The sequence below is a fragment of the Magnusiomyces paraingens genome (genome assembly GCF_902498895.1).
Source record: "Magnusiomyces paraingens strain CBS 517.90 genome assembly, contig: contig2, whole genome shotgun sequence".
In the NCBI taxonomy this organism is placed as follows: domain Eukaryota; kingdom Fungi; phylum Ascomycota; class Dipodascomycetes; order Dipodascales; family Dipodascaceae; genus Magnusiomyces; species Magnusiomyces paraingens.
The window spans coordinates 3,063,067-3,079,127 of record NW_022474068.1 but is presented as its reverse complement, the minus strand read 5'-3'; the positions used below and the strand labels follow the sequence as shown (position 1 = coordinate 3,079,127).

Sequence of the window (16,061 nt, the reverse complement as noted above, 5' to 3'; positions counted from 1 at the left end):
TTGACGACACTTTAATAAAAACAAGCAACATAATGGAATATTTTTTTTAACAAAACAATAGATGAAACAAATAATAATATATATTAGGAGTAAAATAAAAAGAATAATGGTAATCTTGATGTTGATATTAATGACACTTGAATAAAAATTGGCAACATGATAAAATAGGTTTTATTTAAAATAGATTAATCAAATAATAATAGATAATTTAAATACAAATATCTATTATTATTGTTATGAAAATCAGAAATTTTGTTTGAGTATTGCAAGATGTGAATGAGAAATAAAAAATTACTTGCTTTAAGATTTTTATCGAAGATTGGGGTTTATGAGTACTGTTTGAGCATTCTACAATTACCAAAAAATAGTGTTGGTACACACCCACATCACCAAAATTTTTTTTTCACCACATTACTTTCAAGACAGATTTCTTTATCAAATTTAATTCAATTAGTACCTAATTAGGTACTAATTGTTATAACTTGAGATATAGGTTCCTTATTCTTTAGAGATATATATACTTGTTTAATATTTCGTATACCAGCCGTTTGCATCTACTACAGCTTGAAGTCTTCGGGGCTTTGATAAGACTAGCTTATTTATGAGGTCCTGATGGAAATCCTCCCAGACTTCTACAACTGCTTCGCATAACTTATTTAGTCACTGATTATTCTTTGGTAATAGTGATAGTTCCGGAAATCTTTTACAGATTTCTTCCTTAAGCAATTTCCATATATTCTCAATTGGATTAAGATTAGGTGAATAAGGAGGCGAGTCCACTAAAGTAACCCCATTCACGCAGATAATTCTGAACTATTTGAGCTTTATGTGTAGGTGCATTATCTTGAACAAATATAAAACCCGGCTGTGCAATTTTTGAAAGTTGATCTTGAAGGCATTCGAGAATACAGTGGGTAGTAACACCTCCACGAGCAGATGTAGGGTCTCCATGAAGCGGCCATAAAGACGATCAAGAGGAAAAGGAAATTGCACCCCTGAACATCAGAAAATGACCTGACGGCTTAACTTTTGGCTGTACATATTGAATATCTAATCGCTGTCCCTATTATTTGTAAATAGGTGAACGAATTGTAACGTAAATTAAACATACTTTTGGGCATAAAACCCACTCCTGCTTTTTGCCATCACCACGAGTAATTGTAGACTCATCACTTGAAATCCAGTGCTTCCAAAAGCTTTCTGGTTCATCTTTAAACATTATTGCACAATTAAAGCGTTGTTCCACTATCGGTGGAGTTAGTAATGGCCGTCGGAGAGCGCGTTGATAATGGATGCCTTCATATTTGAGTCATCTCAAAATAGTACGTAAAGAGACATTTAAATCAACGGCAACAATAAGATCTTGAATTTTAATAAAAGAATATTTCCTAATGACTCGGAAAATATCCCTTTATTCCTATCGGAAAGCTTTGGTGGCCGTCCTGATCGTCCACAACTAGAGGAATTTTTTTGGTTAGGGCATCGTCGAATGATGCCAGAAACAGACCCTAGTGACACTCCCTCCTCAAATGCGATACGCCGCTGGGAAATTCCCATTTTGTACTTCATATAAATTATGGCTCTCTTAAGAGGACTATGTTCAGCCCTGGAAGTCACTGGAGTCATTGGTGTTGAGAAAATAGGAATTCAAAATGAAGTGGCTGTCGCGTTGAAAGTAAAAAATATGATGTTGTAGCAAAAGTGGGGTTTGCACATCGTTACTTTATAGGGACCCCCCCTGTATGTTAGTGGTAACCCTTTTTTTGTCTACAGAAAAAATCTTTTTGAATTTCTTTTTATTTCTATACAAATTTAATGACCCGCTAAAAAGTTACACATTTACAGTTTCTTTTATTTATTTCTTTTAATTTTTTTTATTCCATAATTTTATAGTAATAAATAGACAGTATTTTATTGAAATATTGTGTAATTCCATCAATCTCATCGAAAAATTGTCTGGACGATTTATTATGGTGTCTCTTTGGGAATTGTGCAAAAATGATTGTTAAACCTTTTAACTTTTGACTTAACTTCCATATAGAGATGATAGTATGTTTATTTTACCAAAATAAATTGTCCAAACTAGCTTTCAAGATGAATAAACTTTTCAAATCAACAAAGCAAACGGGTTATGTTTTTGTAGATTGAGAGGCTGGGAACGAATATATTGAAGATATAAGTTTGAGGAAAAGACAAACTCCTCCCCCCCTCTTCCAGTATTTCCTGTCAGTATCATAGCGACTCTAAATAGGAACTGCGTCTTATTAAACTGTCAAGAAATTGATTGTAGGGTTGAAAGGTAAGTCAATTTGCAAGACTTAGACATAGTACCTGCTAAATTTTGATAGTGATTAGAGATGGAATAGATAGAATTACAAAGGTTGGAAATTAATGATAAAATGATATTCCTTCCACATAGATCAAAACTTTACTCTTTGCTAGGTGATTTTCAAAACCTTAATCCTAACAGGATGGTGCACTTTAGCGCGATGTGGTTAGGGCACTTACCCCCGTGAGGGTCAACACTGGAACACTCTGCTGGTCACTGCTATAAGATATAGAAGCGAGTCGCACCTATAACATCAAGTTATAGCAGCACAATGTTGTTGAGGAAGGCTAATTCTCAACAGAATAAAGACCAAATAAAACGATGAAATAATTACATATACATATAAAGGATAACTATTCGAATGAGTGTGCAAAAAAAAAGAAAAGAAAAACAGATATCTGCTTGTTTGTTTATTTGTTTTTTTCAAGGGATAGAAATATTACTAGTAATATTTAATTCCACAGTACTGTGGAATTAACAATATAATTACAATTTCCCAACTTGGTTGACTTGCAGCGTTATTATCGTTCCTTTTCAATGCAGATTATTTCGATTTGTGCCCCACGGATAGCCCGGAACATGGACCCTGATGCCACGTTACGAAGAACATGGAGGGCCCGACGATCGGACCAAAGCCTATCCGAAACTAAAGAAAACAGATAAAAGTAAGCTTAAAGTAAGTAAGTTGTAATTCCTAAAAACAGAAAATAATTTACCGAGGAATTAGGACGAAAAAAAAAAATTAAATAAAAAAAATTTAAGCAAAGTAAGTAGCTTAGACATTTTACCATTATATATTGATTATTATTCAACATGATAGGAAAATGATGTCTTAAAAAAAACTTAATACGTCAGTTTAATGTTTGAATATAAATTTGGCCGAGTTTTCAACGTGTAGAGATGTTTGTTTGTATGAGCGCACAGCACAAAAAAAAAAGCGACTAAATTTTAGGGACATGAAATTACCGAATAATGATTTTTATTAGTAAAAAAATAAAAAAGAATAGTATCCAAATATAGGTTTTTTTTGTTTCTTTTAATTTTTTTTTGTTATTTTTTCAATGCCCCTGAACTGATTAAAAGTTATGTTGCGAAGACAAAAAAAAATCCCCATACTTATTCATTTTTTATTTCAAAGGACACATGTGGTTTCCTAGACAGATAAACAAAGAAAAAAAAGTTCTTTGAAAACAAAACTTTTGGTCTTTTACATAAAAAATTATCCGATGAAGAATCTGAACTTTGAGAATTTGCACGAATATTTGTGCCCTTAGTAGAACGAAGCTTTATATGGTGGAAATTAAACATAAATTCGTAAAATTTGGCAACATCTGCAGTTAATGATAATTTTATACATAAAAAGCTTTTTAATCTATTTTTTCATTGATGCAAAAAATTACTAGTCTTGCGCCACATGATGGAGTGCTTGAAGTAGAGTTTTATTTTATATATTTTATATATTTTATATTTTTTTCTTTCTTTCTTGTTATCTTTTTAAGTATCCAAAATGAGATAGTATGAATATTTATTATACATGATGCATTTTGACCTTTTATCTTAGGAAAACCCAAAACAAAAGTTAATTATAATTATAGGTTAGAGAGTAATATTTTGAGAGAGAGAAAATAGCCAAACTGATTCAAAATTCGGCGACTTTTTCTTTTTTTTTCAAAAAGTTATTATTATTATTATTGTTAATATTTATAGAATGTGAAATTCCTTTTTAATTTTCTTTATTCTTTTTTTGGTCCTATCAATTTCTGAAATTTTTATAAGATTCTAACAAAGTATTAAATATTTTAAAATTTTTCTATTCATCCATATGAACTTGTTATTTTTGTCTTCGGTTTTGTGCCCAAAAGAAGACATATCTATTTTTCAATCCATGTGTCTGTATAGAGATTATATATATTCGAATATTCAGAAAAACGAGAAAAAAAAAGAAAAAAAAGTGATTATTTTTCTAAATTCAACGCCCAGATATATATCATCTATATCTCTTTTTAATTTGTCAATTTAATTAATTAAATTGATCAAGAATATTCTTAATGTTTTTCTTCCAGTTTGTGCGTTGAACAAAAAAAAAAGAAGAAAAAGCAGCTGTTTTAATTTAAGTAGTTTTTGTTAAAGTTGAAAGTTGACAAAGTTGACAAAGTTGACAAAGTTGACAAAGTTGACAAAGTTGACAAAGTTGACAAAGTTGACAAAGTTGACAAAGTTGACAAAGTTGACAAAGTTGACAAAGTTGACAAAGTTGACAAAGTTGACAGAATTGTTAAAATTGTTAAAATTGTTAAAATTATCTATCCCCAACAAAATATTAAAATGCATGGCTTTCTCAAGATTGAACTTCTAGAAAAACATTCATTACATTATGAGTTTTCTCAGAGCTTCAACATCAATTTTGAGAGATTCCAATTTCTAATTTCCCATGATTTACTTTTTTTTTTTTTGAATATTAGTATATACTTATATTGAAAGTACTTGAAAATCTCTTCTATTGGAAATAGTCTAGTGTGCCAAAAAAAAAAAAAAAAATAAAAATAAAAATAATTTTCCGCATCACCCAAAAATTTATAAAGATATACGCTTTCGGGTAAATACATTTTCGACATCTCTCAAAAAAGAGAAATAAAAATAGAAAAAATTAGAAAATTTAAAAAAATTAGAAAAAATTTTCAAAGAAGGAGATATTTTGAAAAAAAAAAAAAAAAAGAAAAGAAAATTATCTTTTTGTTCTTTTATTTTTGACATACAGTTTATTTTTTTTGTTTTTTGTTTTTTGTTTTTTGTTTTTTGTTTTTGGCCCAAGTCCAACTCAACAAAATCCCAGTTGGAATGTGGAGGAGTTCATGCATATATGAACCGATGGATGCGTGAATCAAAAGAAATCAGTCTCTCTTGGCCAAAATTATCTCGTCTTTGGTCAACTATTATTATGAATATACTTAGAGCTTTGGGGAGGGGTGGCACTTTAAAGAGGAAGAGCTAGAAATTCTTCGCTAATTCCTTGTCATTGCTAAAAATTTGTATATATATATATAAATATTATTACTATCTTCCGATGGCTGCCTTCTGGATGGCTTCAGAAATTTTTTCTATTTAAGACAGGAGGTGTTTTTTTTTCTCTATTATGAAAAGCCTTTCCAAACTGCCTGCAAAGCTTCTAACCCTGTGCTCGGGAACTTCCTTTCTTGTTATATTCTCTTTTCAAATAACTTTTAGCATTGGCGAAAATTTTTTAAAGCTCTTCTTTAGTAACCTGCATTAAGAGTTTTATTTTTATTTTATTTTTATTTTTTTTTTTTTGTTTCCAACATTTTCTTTATGAGTTTCTTTGATCAAGAAACTTTGATCTTAAATGCTGATAAGAACTTTGTCTGGACATGGGTATGTTACTATAACTTGTTGTTATAGGTGCAACTTGCCATTATGTTACATAGCGCAAAGACATGATGCTTCTCAATAGTCTGAAAACTTTTCACAAAGACTGATGTTTTATCCATACGTTATACGGTGGTTAGAGTTATGCCTAGGAAACGATAAAGCTTGTCTATTGAGATGGGGTTTATTTTATTCCATTTACTTATAAGTATCTGACAAAAGTTAATCTGCTTCATCTCACCCACAATTGAATTGGAAAAAGATACAAATCTTCGAAATAACATTGGGTTTCACTGAATATTTTAATCTTTTCAACTCACATAATTACTTAGTCAAAGGCCTGCCTGCCTTAATACTTAATATTTATTAGTGGCCTTTGAATCTACCAACATTAAAAAAAAACAGAAGTGTATATATCTTTGTGTAAGAATGGTGATCTTTTTTTATTTTTTTTTATTTTTTTTTTATTTTATAAGTTAGGAAGTATGGACTTTATGAAAAATAGTTAGTTCACTCACCGGAATATATCATGGCATGTAGATGATAACGTCAGCTTGAAGAATTCTTTCCAGAGGGATTTTCCCTTATTTTTTTATTTTTTTTTAATCTGCAAATCAACTTTGTCTGGGATTCTCATTACCTTCAACTTTGTCAACAACTTTGGTACCAACTTTGACATTAGTCTAGACATTATCCTAGACATCAGTTTTGACATCAACTTTGGCTTCAATTTTAGGATATCCCAAATATTCATTTTTTTTTTTCATTTTCATTTTCTTTTTTTCAATGAACCCTGAATTCTTTTGTTCAACTTTTTTATGCAATCTTTGGCATTTTCCATTTTGTTTACCCTGTCACTTTCTATTTTTTATTTTTTATTTTTTATTTTTTAATTAATTATTATAATTATTTATAATTATAATCAAAAGGATCGGACCGAATATGCTCCTGGTGAAGTCTTATGCCGGTTTCAGTTATTGCTTCCTTTGCTCTGCACCTACCCCAAAATAATTAAACTTAATAGGCGCCCAACTAACACACAAATTTTACGAATACACCACTCTGCTCTCCAACAAAGCCATATTAGGAAATACAAAAATAATGGGCAAGACATATATATATATTTTTTTCCCTATAATATACTAAAATCTCAAAACTACAAATACCAACAACACAATTTTTTATATTCCTTTATGTTCCTTTTTTTTCAATTGATTATGAAAATTTATGAAATTTTTATCATAAGTCTATACTTTTATATTTATATATATTTATATTATAATCATAATAAAACATTAACCATTACCATCCAATTACGCCCTCATTTCCATCTATAAAAAAAATCAATCAGAAATTACTTCTTTCCGCAAACGTAAACTTCTGCGAGTCCTTGTGGCCAAAGCCATCACTTTAGCTTCATGGTCGTCATTGTGGTCATTGTGGTCATTGTGGTCATCATTATTACCATTGTCACCGATGTTACCATTATTACCACTTTCGCCATTTCCATTTTCTTTCTTCCTCTCCTTTGCACTTTTTTCCATAATATTTCCCTTCTTTTTATTCCCATCATTTTTATTATTCACATTTTTCAAATCACCAAACTTAAGAAACTTTATTTTTCCCCTCCTCTCATTCATATCTCGCTCACCGTACTTCTCGGCTGCCGACATTTCCTCCGATTCCGAGCCGCAACGTGGCGCTTTGGGAAGTGTTTTGCCAATAATTACCTCCATGGGCTGTGTTGGTGATTGCTGCAAAAGTCCAGATACCCTCGTATGCACCCCATCGTTAATTGGTCGATCGAGCTCCCTATTAGTAGTCCCTTCACTGGTACAGTCATTTCTCCCAATATCGCTACCACTTCTCGGTCTCCTGCTCCTCGTGCTCCGTTTTCTGTCATTTAAACCATTACAACTCCTAGAGACTGTACTTTCCTGAGCTGCATCTGAAGATGGTGTTATTTTTGCTATTGCGCTTGCATCTTTAATAGTACCCACACTATTGTCCCTGTAGTTCTTTGTCTTATTTCCTTGATAACCTTGTTGCCACTGTTCATCCATTTCTTCCGCGTCGTTATTCTGGTGATTTATGCTGAGTCTTTGTCCACCGTCCCATAACTTGTTCTTTCCCTTTTCTTTTTCATTTTTTCCCTCTTCTTCTTCTTCTTTTTCTGTATGTAACATTCTGGAATCACCACCATCATACTTTTCTCTCGATTCAATACACGAGGTAGTCACAATAGTCACTCTTGTCGGTGTTGTAGTCGTGGCTCTATCATATCCATTTTTGGAAATGTCTTCAGTCTCGACCGGTGAGAGAATCGCTCTATTGTTTGGATACGAGGGTGGGGCCACTGCATGTGCACTTGTAGATGTGGCATTGAGAATAGCAGTTGTTGTTGTTGTTGTTGTTGTTGTTGGTGGTGGTGATGATGATGATGATGATGATGATGATGATGATGATGATGTTGGTGGTGATGTTGTTGTTGGTGTCGACGCAGGCGTGGGAGTTGGCGCACCGGCACAATTTAAATTTGCAGCGCCAATAATTTTATCAGTTCCATAATCAATCCCTGGATGCACTGACAACACTGGCGAAGATGAGGACACTCTAACACCTAACCCAGTACTTGACTCAATCCTCGAACCGACAGCCCCAGAATGACTACCTCCTCCACCACTAGCTGCCGTAGTATTCATAGAAGTGCCTGATGCACGTCGACTGACTGGTGACATCAAAGTGGCAGCGGTGGCAGTAGTAGTGATAGAACTACCCGCATTAGTACCATTTATACTGGTACTTTGTTTTACCAGAATTGGGGCCTGTGCATGTATATGCGTGTACTGACCTTGATGGTACTGGCCTTGGTGCTCTTGCTGTGCTCCAAGCAGTGGTGGTGGGTTTCCAGAATCAGCTGCACCAGGGTCTGGGACATACATATGGCCTAACGACTCAGCAGAAGCAATGTTAACAGCCGTAGTTGCAGCAGAAGGAGATTCTGAAGAATGACATTTGCTGCTTTGTTCAAAAGAGGGATCTGATTTTTTCAAGCCACCTACTGAAGAGGCTGAAGATAGAGAAGCAGCTGATGAAGAAGATGAAGAAGATGAACAAGACGATGAGAGTGAAGCCGTAGAGGAAGCTGGAAAAGAAGAAGAAGACGAGTATAGTTGTGAAAATATTGGGGGCGGTAATGGCGGCAAAGGAAAAGAATGATTTGATCGCTGAACGGATGGTGGTGGTGGAGGTGGTGGAGGTTGCAGCGCAAGAGACTTTTGAGATTTTTGCTGCTGTGGAAGTGGTAATTGCCTATGTATGTATTGAGGAGATTGATGAGACAACCCCGACTGCTGAATTGAGCCTTGTTGATGTGGTGATTGTGGAGAAAGCTGATGGGAAGACTCCGAACGCTGAATCTGGTATTGTTGCTCAACAGACTGGTGAGAAGCACCTGAATCTTGTTGTACTTGCTGAAAAGGTTGGTGATAAGACCCGTGGTGTTGAACTGGATCTTGTTGCTGTGGAAGTTGCTGAATAGGCCCCGGGTACTGGACTGGATATTTTTGTTGCACTTGTTGCTGGAGTTGTTGCTGCTGATGCTGATGTGGTTGTTGAAAAGAAGGGACAGGAGAAGCAGGACCAACAGGACTAGCATCAGAAACATGAGAAGCAGAGGTAACGGAAGGAGGTGGCGGTGGTTGTGGAGGTAATAGTAGCAATTGAGGTTGTTGTTGTTGTTTTTGTTTTTGTTGTTGCCGTTGAAGTTGAAGTTGCTGTTGCTCGTGAAGATGTTGATGCTGTTGCAAAGGTTGAGGCAGTGAGGGTGGTTGAGGCGGAACCCAGTTGGGCATATTGGGTATTGACGCCACATCCACTGAAATTGAAGAAGTTGGTCCGTACCTGATTACTTTTTCAGCATTGTATGGATTTGAACTTTTACCATCGTGATACCCGTGGCTATAACCTAAGTTGCACCCGTGCAAAAATCCTGCAACATACTTCGAGTCTGAAGCTTCATCAAATTGAATAGGTCTTGAAGAAATTAGTTGTTGGTATTGATTTTTCTGTTGTTGCTGCTGCTGCTGCTGTTGTTGTTGTTGTTGTTGTTGTTGTTGCTGCTGCTGCTGCTGCTGAATTTGCTGCAACTGCTGAAGATGATAGTTTTCTAGCTTTTGGAGATGGTACTGGCGTGAAGAATAGTAATGATTATATTGCGGAGCAGGAGGAACAGGGGGGGCAGAAGTAGCTACTGAAGCAGAAGCAGAAGCAGAAGAAGGATTAGGATTAGGAATAGGATGGGCAAGTTGAGCAGACAGAGCGGAAGAAGCAGAAGGAGCAGGATGAGCAGGATGGGCAGAAGAAGGAGCAGGAGGTGGCATTGATAGAACAATACCAGAGCCTGAAGGTGGGGGAGGAATGTCAGGTCTCATGGAACGCCGTGCAGTATTTTGCGACTGTGAGGAGTGATACGTAGAAGGTGGTCCTTGTTGAGGCAGCTGTTGAGAAGAAGTGTAATGAATTGGCAGTGGAGGAGGAAGAGGGGGAGGAAGAGGGGGAGGAAGAGGAGAAGGTCCTTGATGCTGGTACTGATACTGGTTCTGCTGCTGTTGCTGCTGCTGTTGTTGTTGTTGTTGTTGTTGTTGCTGCTGTTGCTGCTGTTGTTGCTGTTGTTGCTGCTGTTGCTGCTGTTGCTGCTGTTGCTGCTGTTGCTGCTGTTGCTGCTGTTGCTGCTGTTGCTGCTGTTGCTGCTGTTGCTGCTGTTGTTGCTGTTGTTGCTGCTGCTGTTGCTGTAGCTGTTGTTGCTGCTGTTGATGTTGATGTTGATGTTGATGTTGGTGATGTTTCAGCTGCTGTTGATTCTGTTGGTACTGATATTGCTGCTGTCCATAAGAAACCGAATCTCTAGAATCTAATATTGGAGCATTGGAATCTGTTTTCCTCCAGATCGGATTATACTGCGTCGAAGGTTGTAATGAAACTTGGGCTTGAGTGATGGATTCTGGGGTAGTGCGAGTTGTTGACAACTCCGATGGTGCATATGAGGTTTTTGTTACAATAGTTGTAGCTGTCTCTTGCACAGACAGCGATCTTTGATGATGGTGCACACTACCCTCGGTTCTAATCCCTGACCCAATTTCCATCCTAGGCCCGGATCCGAATCCTGACTCATTCCCAGGTACTGGTCCAGGAGAATGAGACAAGTTCATGGTCATGATTTGGTGTGAGTCCATTTCCGAGTATCGTCTTTTATTTTTCGGCGGATCAGAAAAAGATGAAACTGATGAAAATGAAGATGACCGTTCAATGGGGTTCGATGGGTAAACTGAAGTATTTGTAATTCTTTGATTTTGTTGTTGATGCATAGATGGTACGGGGGGCACAGAAGATATCTGCGCGGCTGGCTTGGCAGACAATGAAGCCCGCGCCGACATAATAAAATTTGCAGGATTTTTGAGCCTAAACTTGAAAATAGAAGGCCCATTTTTTGAACGGGGCTTGCGAGCTCGTGTTGCAATTGTTGGACCTGGTTTCCCTGAAGGTGAAGAAATTGAGAAAACTGCTTGCTCTGCATAAATAGTGTTGTGTCTTAGAGATCTTTGTTGACTCGGGTCTTGATTTTGAGCCTGACTTTGATATTGCTGTTTCTGAGGTGGGCAGTCAGAACTGGAATTTGTGCTCTTATCAAAACGTTGTATATAAATAGATGGACTATTATTATTATTATTATTGTTGTTGTTGCTATTGCTACTGTTGGTGATTGTTGTAGATACAGAAGTACCTGATGCTTGAGTAGAATACAATGGGTTACTACTGCTAGTTGCAGCAACTGTTTTTGAGCGCTTAGAAGGCGGTAAATCGGGAGCCGAGAGTAGAGAGGAAGTTTCATTTGAAAGAGGTGGAGGAAATACATCCACAGATGCTGTAGAAGTACTTTGTTGATTCACCAGAGGACGGCCTGGCCCTCTGCGCGGCTTAAGCAACGATGGTTCTTCAAAGGTTCTTTGAGGTGGTATTTGTGGCACTTGAGGTAGAGGATTCTGATAATGTTGTTGATGGTAATACTGCTGCTGCTGCTGCTGCTGCTGCTGAGGATTATGGTGATGATGTTGCGAGTCATAAGGGGACGTTGTTGGAGCTTGTAAAGATACATGTGGGGACTCTGAATTCGAGGAAGGTGCTTCTGCAGAAGCAGTGGCATTCATTTTTTTTTTTTTTTTTGGCTAGCAGAGATGATGTTGATAGTGGGGAAAAGAAAAGATGATGATGATGATTATGTCGATCTCAAAAAAAAAAAAAAAGATTCAAACTATCGGAGAGCTTTAAAAAACTGAAACAAAAGAAAGACAAAAGAGAGAAGGTTATAGAATAGGCTAAACAACACAGATAAAAGCTTTTAAGCCAGCAGATGATGAAAAATTTTTTATGGAACTGGCCAGGTGATGATAAATAGATGTGGGAATTAAGAGAGTGATACAGGAAAAGGGGAAAGAATTAGGTTTTTTTTTTTTTTTTTTCGTTTGATATAGATATAAGCATATAATTATATATTTAAAAATATGGGTGATTAAAAGACCGAAAAGAGAGATAGTAGTTAGATTCGTATATTTGTATATTTGAATATTTAAAATTGAATCTGGGATTTTTGAAAACTTAAATAAAAAAAAAAAAAAGAAGAAGAAAAGGGAAAAAGACAAAGAATGGGGGAAAAAATATAAAAAAAATAAAAAAAAATAAAAAATATAAAAAAGAAAAAAGTGAAAATTAAAATAAGAAAATCCAATAATTCTTAGAAATGATTTTGTTGAAATGTATAAATTTAAAATATTGTTCGTTAAATAATATAAACCCACCACTATAATATACGTAATTCCGAATAAAAATGCTGGAGGAGGACTAAATAACATGATGAGAAGCCTCGACTAATAAAATCCCCATTTCTGGAAAAAAAAAAAAAAAAACACTTGAGTAGATGCATGCATCCAAATGGGGCAACTTGCTGATGTTATTTTATTCTTTATTATATATAATACATATATATATGTATTATATTCAACAACAATAACAACAACAACAACAACAAATAACAATTTGGCATTCAGCCAAATCAAAAAAAAAAAAAAAAAAATATTATTTTCATTTTTATTTTTATTTTTATTTTTATTTTTATTTTTATTTTTATTTTTATTTTTTTTTTATTTTTATTTTTATTTTCATTTTCATTTTCATTTTCATTTTCATTTTCATTTTCATTTTCATTTTCATTTTTATTTTTATTTCATTTTTATTTTCATTTTCATACAGTTAAGACAGTCATGGGTTAGGGTAGGTCAGTTAATTGTTGTAAAGTTTTATTAGTAATTTGTTTGGTAATTAATTTAATAAGATGTGACTAAAAAGTTAATCTAGCAAGAAGAAAAATAAAAATAAAAATAAAAATAAAAATAAAAATAAAATAAAAAAAAGAAAAGAAAAGAAAAGAAAAGATCAGAAAGTCAATAATCAATCTTTTAAATCTTAGATTAAACAAAGTTAGTTAGTTAGTTAGTTGGTCAGTTAGTTGGTCAGTCAGTCTGTCTGTCAGTCTGTCTGTCTGTCTGTCAGCCATGACAAAAGGCCTTAGTAAAAATCCTCTTCTTCTTCCTCTTCCTCCTCCTCCCTGCAATTACAATTACAATTGCAACTTAGATTTCTGGTCTTTGTAAATCCTTGGTCATTTCTTTATTCATCAAGCTAAAATCCATTAATAAGTCCTTAAAGTCTATTAATAATAAATAATCTTACAAATACCACAATTATTATTAATTAATGAATATATTATAATAGATTCAGCAATCTAAAACTATATAAAGAACCCAAATAGACCTTTCATATTTAAATTTTTTCTTTCTTTCTTTTATTCTTACTCTTTCAAATGTTTAGGCCAATTGCCACAATCTCAAAAGTACTACCACCATTAAGAAAATCAATCTTCTCATATAATAAACTTATTGTTATCATTAAACCTTTTCCCAGAATAAACACTTTCCACACCACAACCACCACCTCCCTTAAAATGACCTCAAAAGCTCCAGCTGAAAACCAAACCTCAGGCAACTTTGCAGACAAAGACGGCCAATTCAAGCGCCAAGTCTCGTCTTTCCGTGACTTTATTTCCCGCGAACCAGGGGCCAAATTTCCTCCTGAAAAAAATAGATACCATCTATATGTCTCGTACGCTTGTCCATGGGCTCACCGTACTCTCATTACTCGTAAACTCAAGGGTCTTGAGGATTTCATTGATGTTAGGTTAGTTTCCCCTCCCTTTTTTTTTTTTTTTTTTTTTTTTTTTTAACTAAAATCTCTTATCAAAAAAAAAAATTTTTTTTTCTAACATTGTTTTAGCGTTGTTGACTGGTTCCTGGGACCCGATGGCTGGCGATTTACTACCCCTGATAAAGTCCCTGGGGCAACAATAGATTCTCTTTATGGATCCAAGTTTCTTCGGGATCTTTATTTCCGCGCCAATCCAGATTACTCTGCTCGCTTTACCGTTCCTATTCTTTGGGACAAGAAGACAGAGACAATTGTGAACAATGAGTCTTCAGAAATTATTCGCATGCTCTACACTGAATTTGACGACTTGATTGCACCCGAGTTCAGAGGGGTCAACCCTTACCCTGAAAAACACGCCGCTGCAATCGATGAGCTCAATGAATGGATTTATAATGATATCAACAATGGTGTTTACAAGTCGGGTTTTGCAACCACCCAGGAAGCCTACGACGAAAACGTCCATAAGCTCTTTAAAGCGCTCGACCGTGTGGAGTCAATTTTGGAGAAATCCTCTGGGCCTTATCTTCTTGGAGAAGATTTCACCGAAGCCGACCTTAGACTTTATCCTACCATTGTGCGCTTTGACCCGGTCTATGTCCAGCACTTTAAGTGCAATATTGGCATGATTCGCCATGACTATCCGGCAATTAACAAGTGGCTGGTTCACCTTTACTGGGACATTCCGGCTTTTAAGGATACTACGGACTTTGATCATATCAAATTCCATTATACCAAAAGCCATCTCAAGTATAACCCCTTTGGCATCACGCCAGCTGGTCCTCTCCCCAACATTCTTCCCAAGGATAAATAAATAAATAAATAAATAAAAAAAAAATAGCAAGAGTAGTAAGATGATATATTTATATATATATGTATATGTAAACATAGTTATTCAGAAGTCCACAATTAATCTATTCTATCATTTATTGTTACTACTGCTTTCAATTTTCTTGCGTGTTTGATGAATGGCTTTGAGCAGCTCGCTGTGCAGACTGTTTGATGTATTGTGAGCCTCCACCAAAAACTCAATGGGTTTAACTGTACTCTCATCATCCAGAACCAGTTTCTCAGGACCTTCTTCTCCAAATTTAATAATTGCACCATCTTCCTTGCGCGCTGCGCGTTCCCGGTACACGAGATCTAATTGCTCGCACGGCTTAAAATTGAGGTGAGGTGATATTCCACCAGCGGCAGCTCCATCCACCAATAATTCCAAATGGCGAGCACCCTCCAACGCCTTAAAATTACACCACGCGCGATACATGAGATAAATGCCCGGAACATTGGGAATCACAGGAAGCATGGCAATGGGTAAAGTCAGAGGCGCCAGCGCCAGGCACGTCAGCATGCGTCGCAGGTGCAGAGTGCGGCCGGTATGTGCAAGTTCACGGATCTGCTCAAACGCTTGTTCCGGAGTGATGTTGGAAGCAGGGTAGTATACCGAGATTGGGTGCATTTGTGCGGGGACTTTCCCAGCCTCTTCTTCATACGAAACATGGCTCTTATCCAAATTATCTTCAATTTTTGCTCCCGTTTCAGCACCTGCTTCCGCTTCAGCTTCTGCCTTTTCACGCTCCAGCGCTCGAAGCTTACGCAACACAGATGACTTGGACGGAACTGCACGCAATTCAGCTTCTTCATAAGGAAGACGTTCCAATAAAGAGTTGATTGACTTGACCAGCTTGCGTTTCCATGGTGTTTGCGATTCCTCGAACCCGGCCCAGATCTTGGCTGCGCGGGCCACCAGCCGGTCATCTAGCCGCGGGGTTTTCCGTGCAGGGACTGTGATGCCGTGATCTGTGTGGGTGCGCTCTGCAAGAGCAGCCTCTAGCGCGGCCGATGTTGGGGTAGCTCCAGAGTCGTGGTCGGCGTGTGCCACTCGGGATAACAGCGTGGGGTCGAGAGCAAGCACACTTTTAGCAGCAGGAGAAGAGATGATTGTGGGAAGATTGTGGTTCACGCAGTGAATATACACTGCGCGCGACGACACAGGCAGTACAATAAATCGCATTGGTAGTAAATCAAAAAGAAA

The 16,061-nt window shown here is 36.1% G+C and overlaps 4 protein-coding genes across 4 annotated transcripts; 1 reads left to right on the top strand and 3 right to left on the bottom strand.

Moving 5' to 3' along the window:
- Positions 1–4,453: 4,453 nt before the first annotated feature.
- On the bottom strand, positions 4,454–4,660 carry SAPINGB_P002712 (uncharacterized protein; the record flags this gene model as incomplete). Its single annotated transcript, XM_031997430.1, has 1 exon — positions 4,454–4,660. The coding sequence occupies one exon, from the start codon at positions 4,658–4,660 to the stop codon at positions 4,454–4,456; it is 207 nt and encodes a 68-aa protein (XP_031853321.1).
- A 2,396-nt stretch (positions 4,661–7,056) lies between these two features.
- SAPINGB_P002711 (uncharacterized protein) lies at positions 7,057–11,919 on the bottom strand (the record flags this gene model as incomplete). Its single annotated transcript, XM_031997429.1, has 1 exon — positions 7,057–11,919. One exon carries the CDS (start codon positions 11,917–11,919, stop codon positions 7,057–7,059), a length of 4,863 nt encoding a protein of 1,620 aa, XP_031853320.1.
- A 1,850-nt stretch (positions 11,920–13,769) lies between these two features.
- SAPINGB_P002710 (uncharacterized protein) lies at positions 13,770–14,840 on the top strand (the record flags this gene model as incomplete). Its single annotated transcript, XM_031997428.1, has 2 exons — positions 13,770–14,002; positions 14,099–14,840. The coding sequence occupies 2 exons, from the start codon at positions 13,770–13,772 to the stop codon at positions 14,838–14,840; spliced, it is 975 nt and encodes a 324-aa protein (XP_031853319.1).
- A 108-nt stretch (positions 14,841–14,948) lies between these two features.
- On the bottom strand, positions 14,949–16,040 carry SAPINGB_P002709 (uncharacterized protein; the record flags this gene model as incomplete). Its single annotated transcript, XM_031997427.1, has 1 exon — positions 14,949–16,040. One exon carries the CDS (start codon positions 16,038–16,040, stop codon positions 14,949–14,951), a length of 1,092 nt encoding a protein of 363 aa, XP_031853318.1.
- Positions 16,041–16,061: the final 21 nt, after the last annotated feature.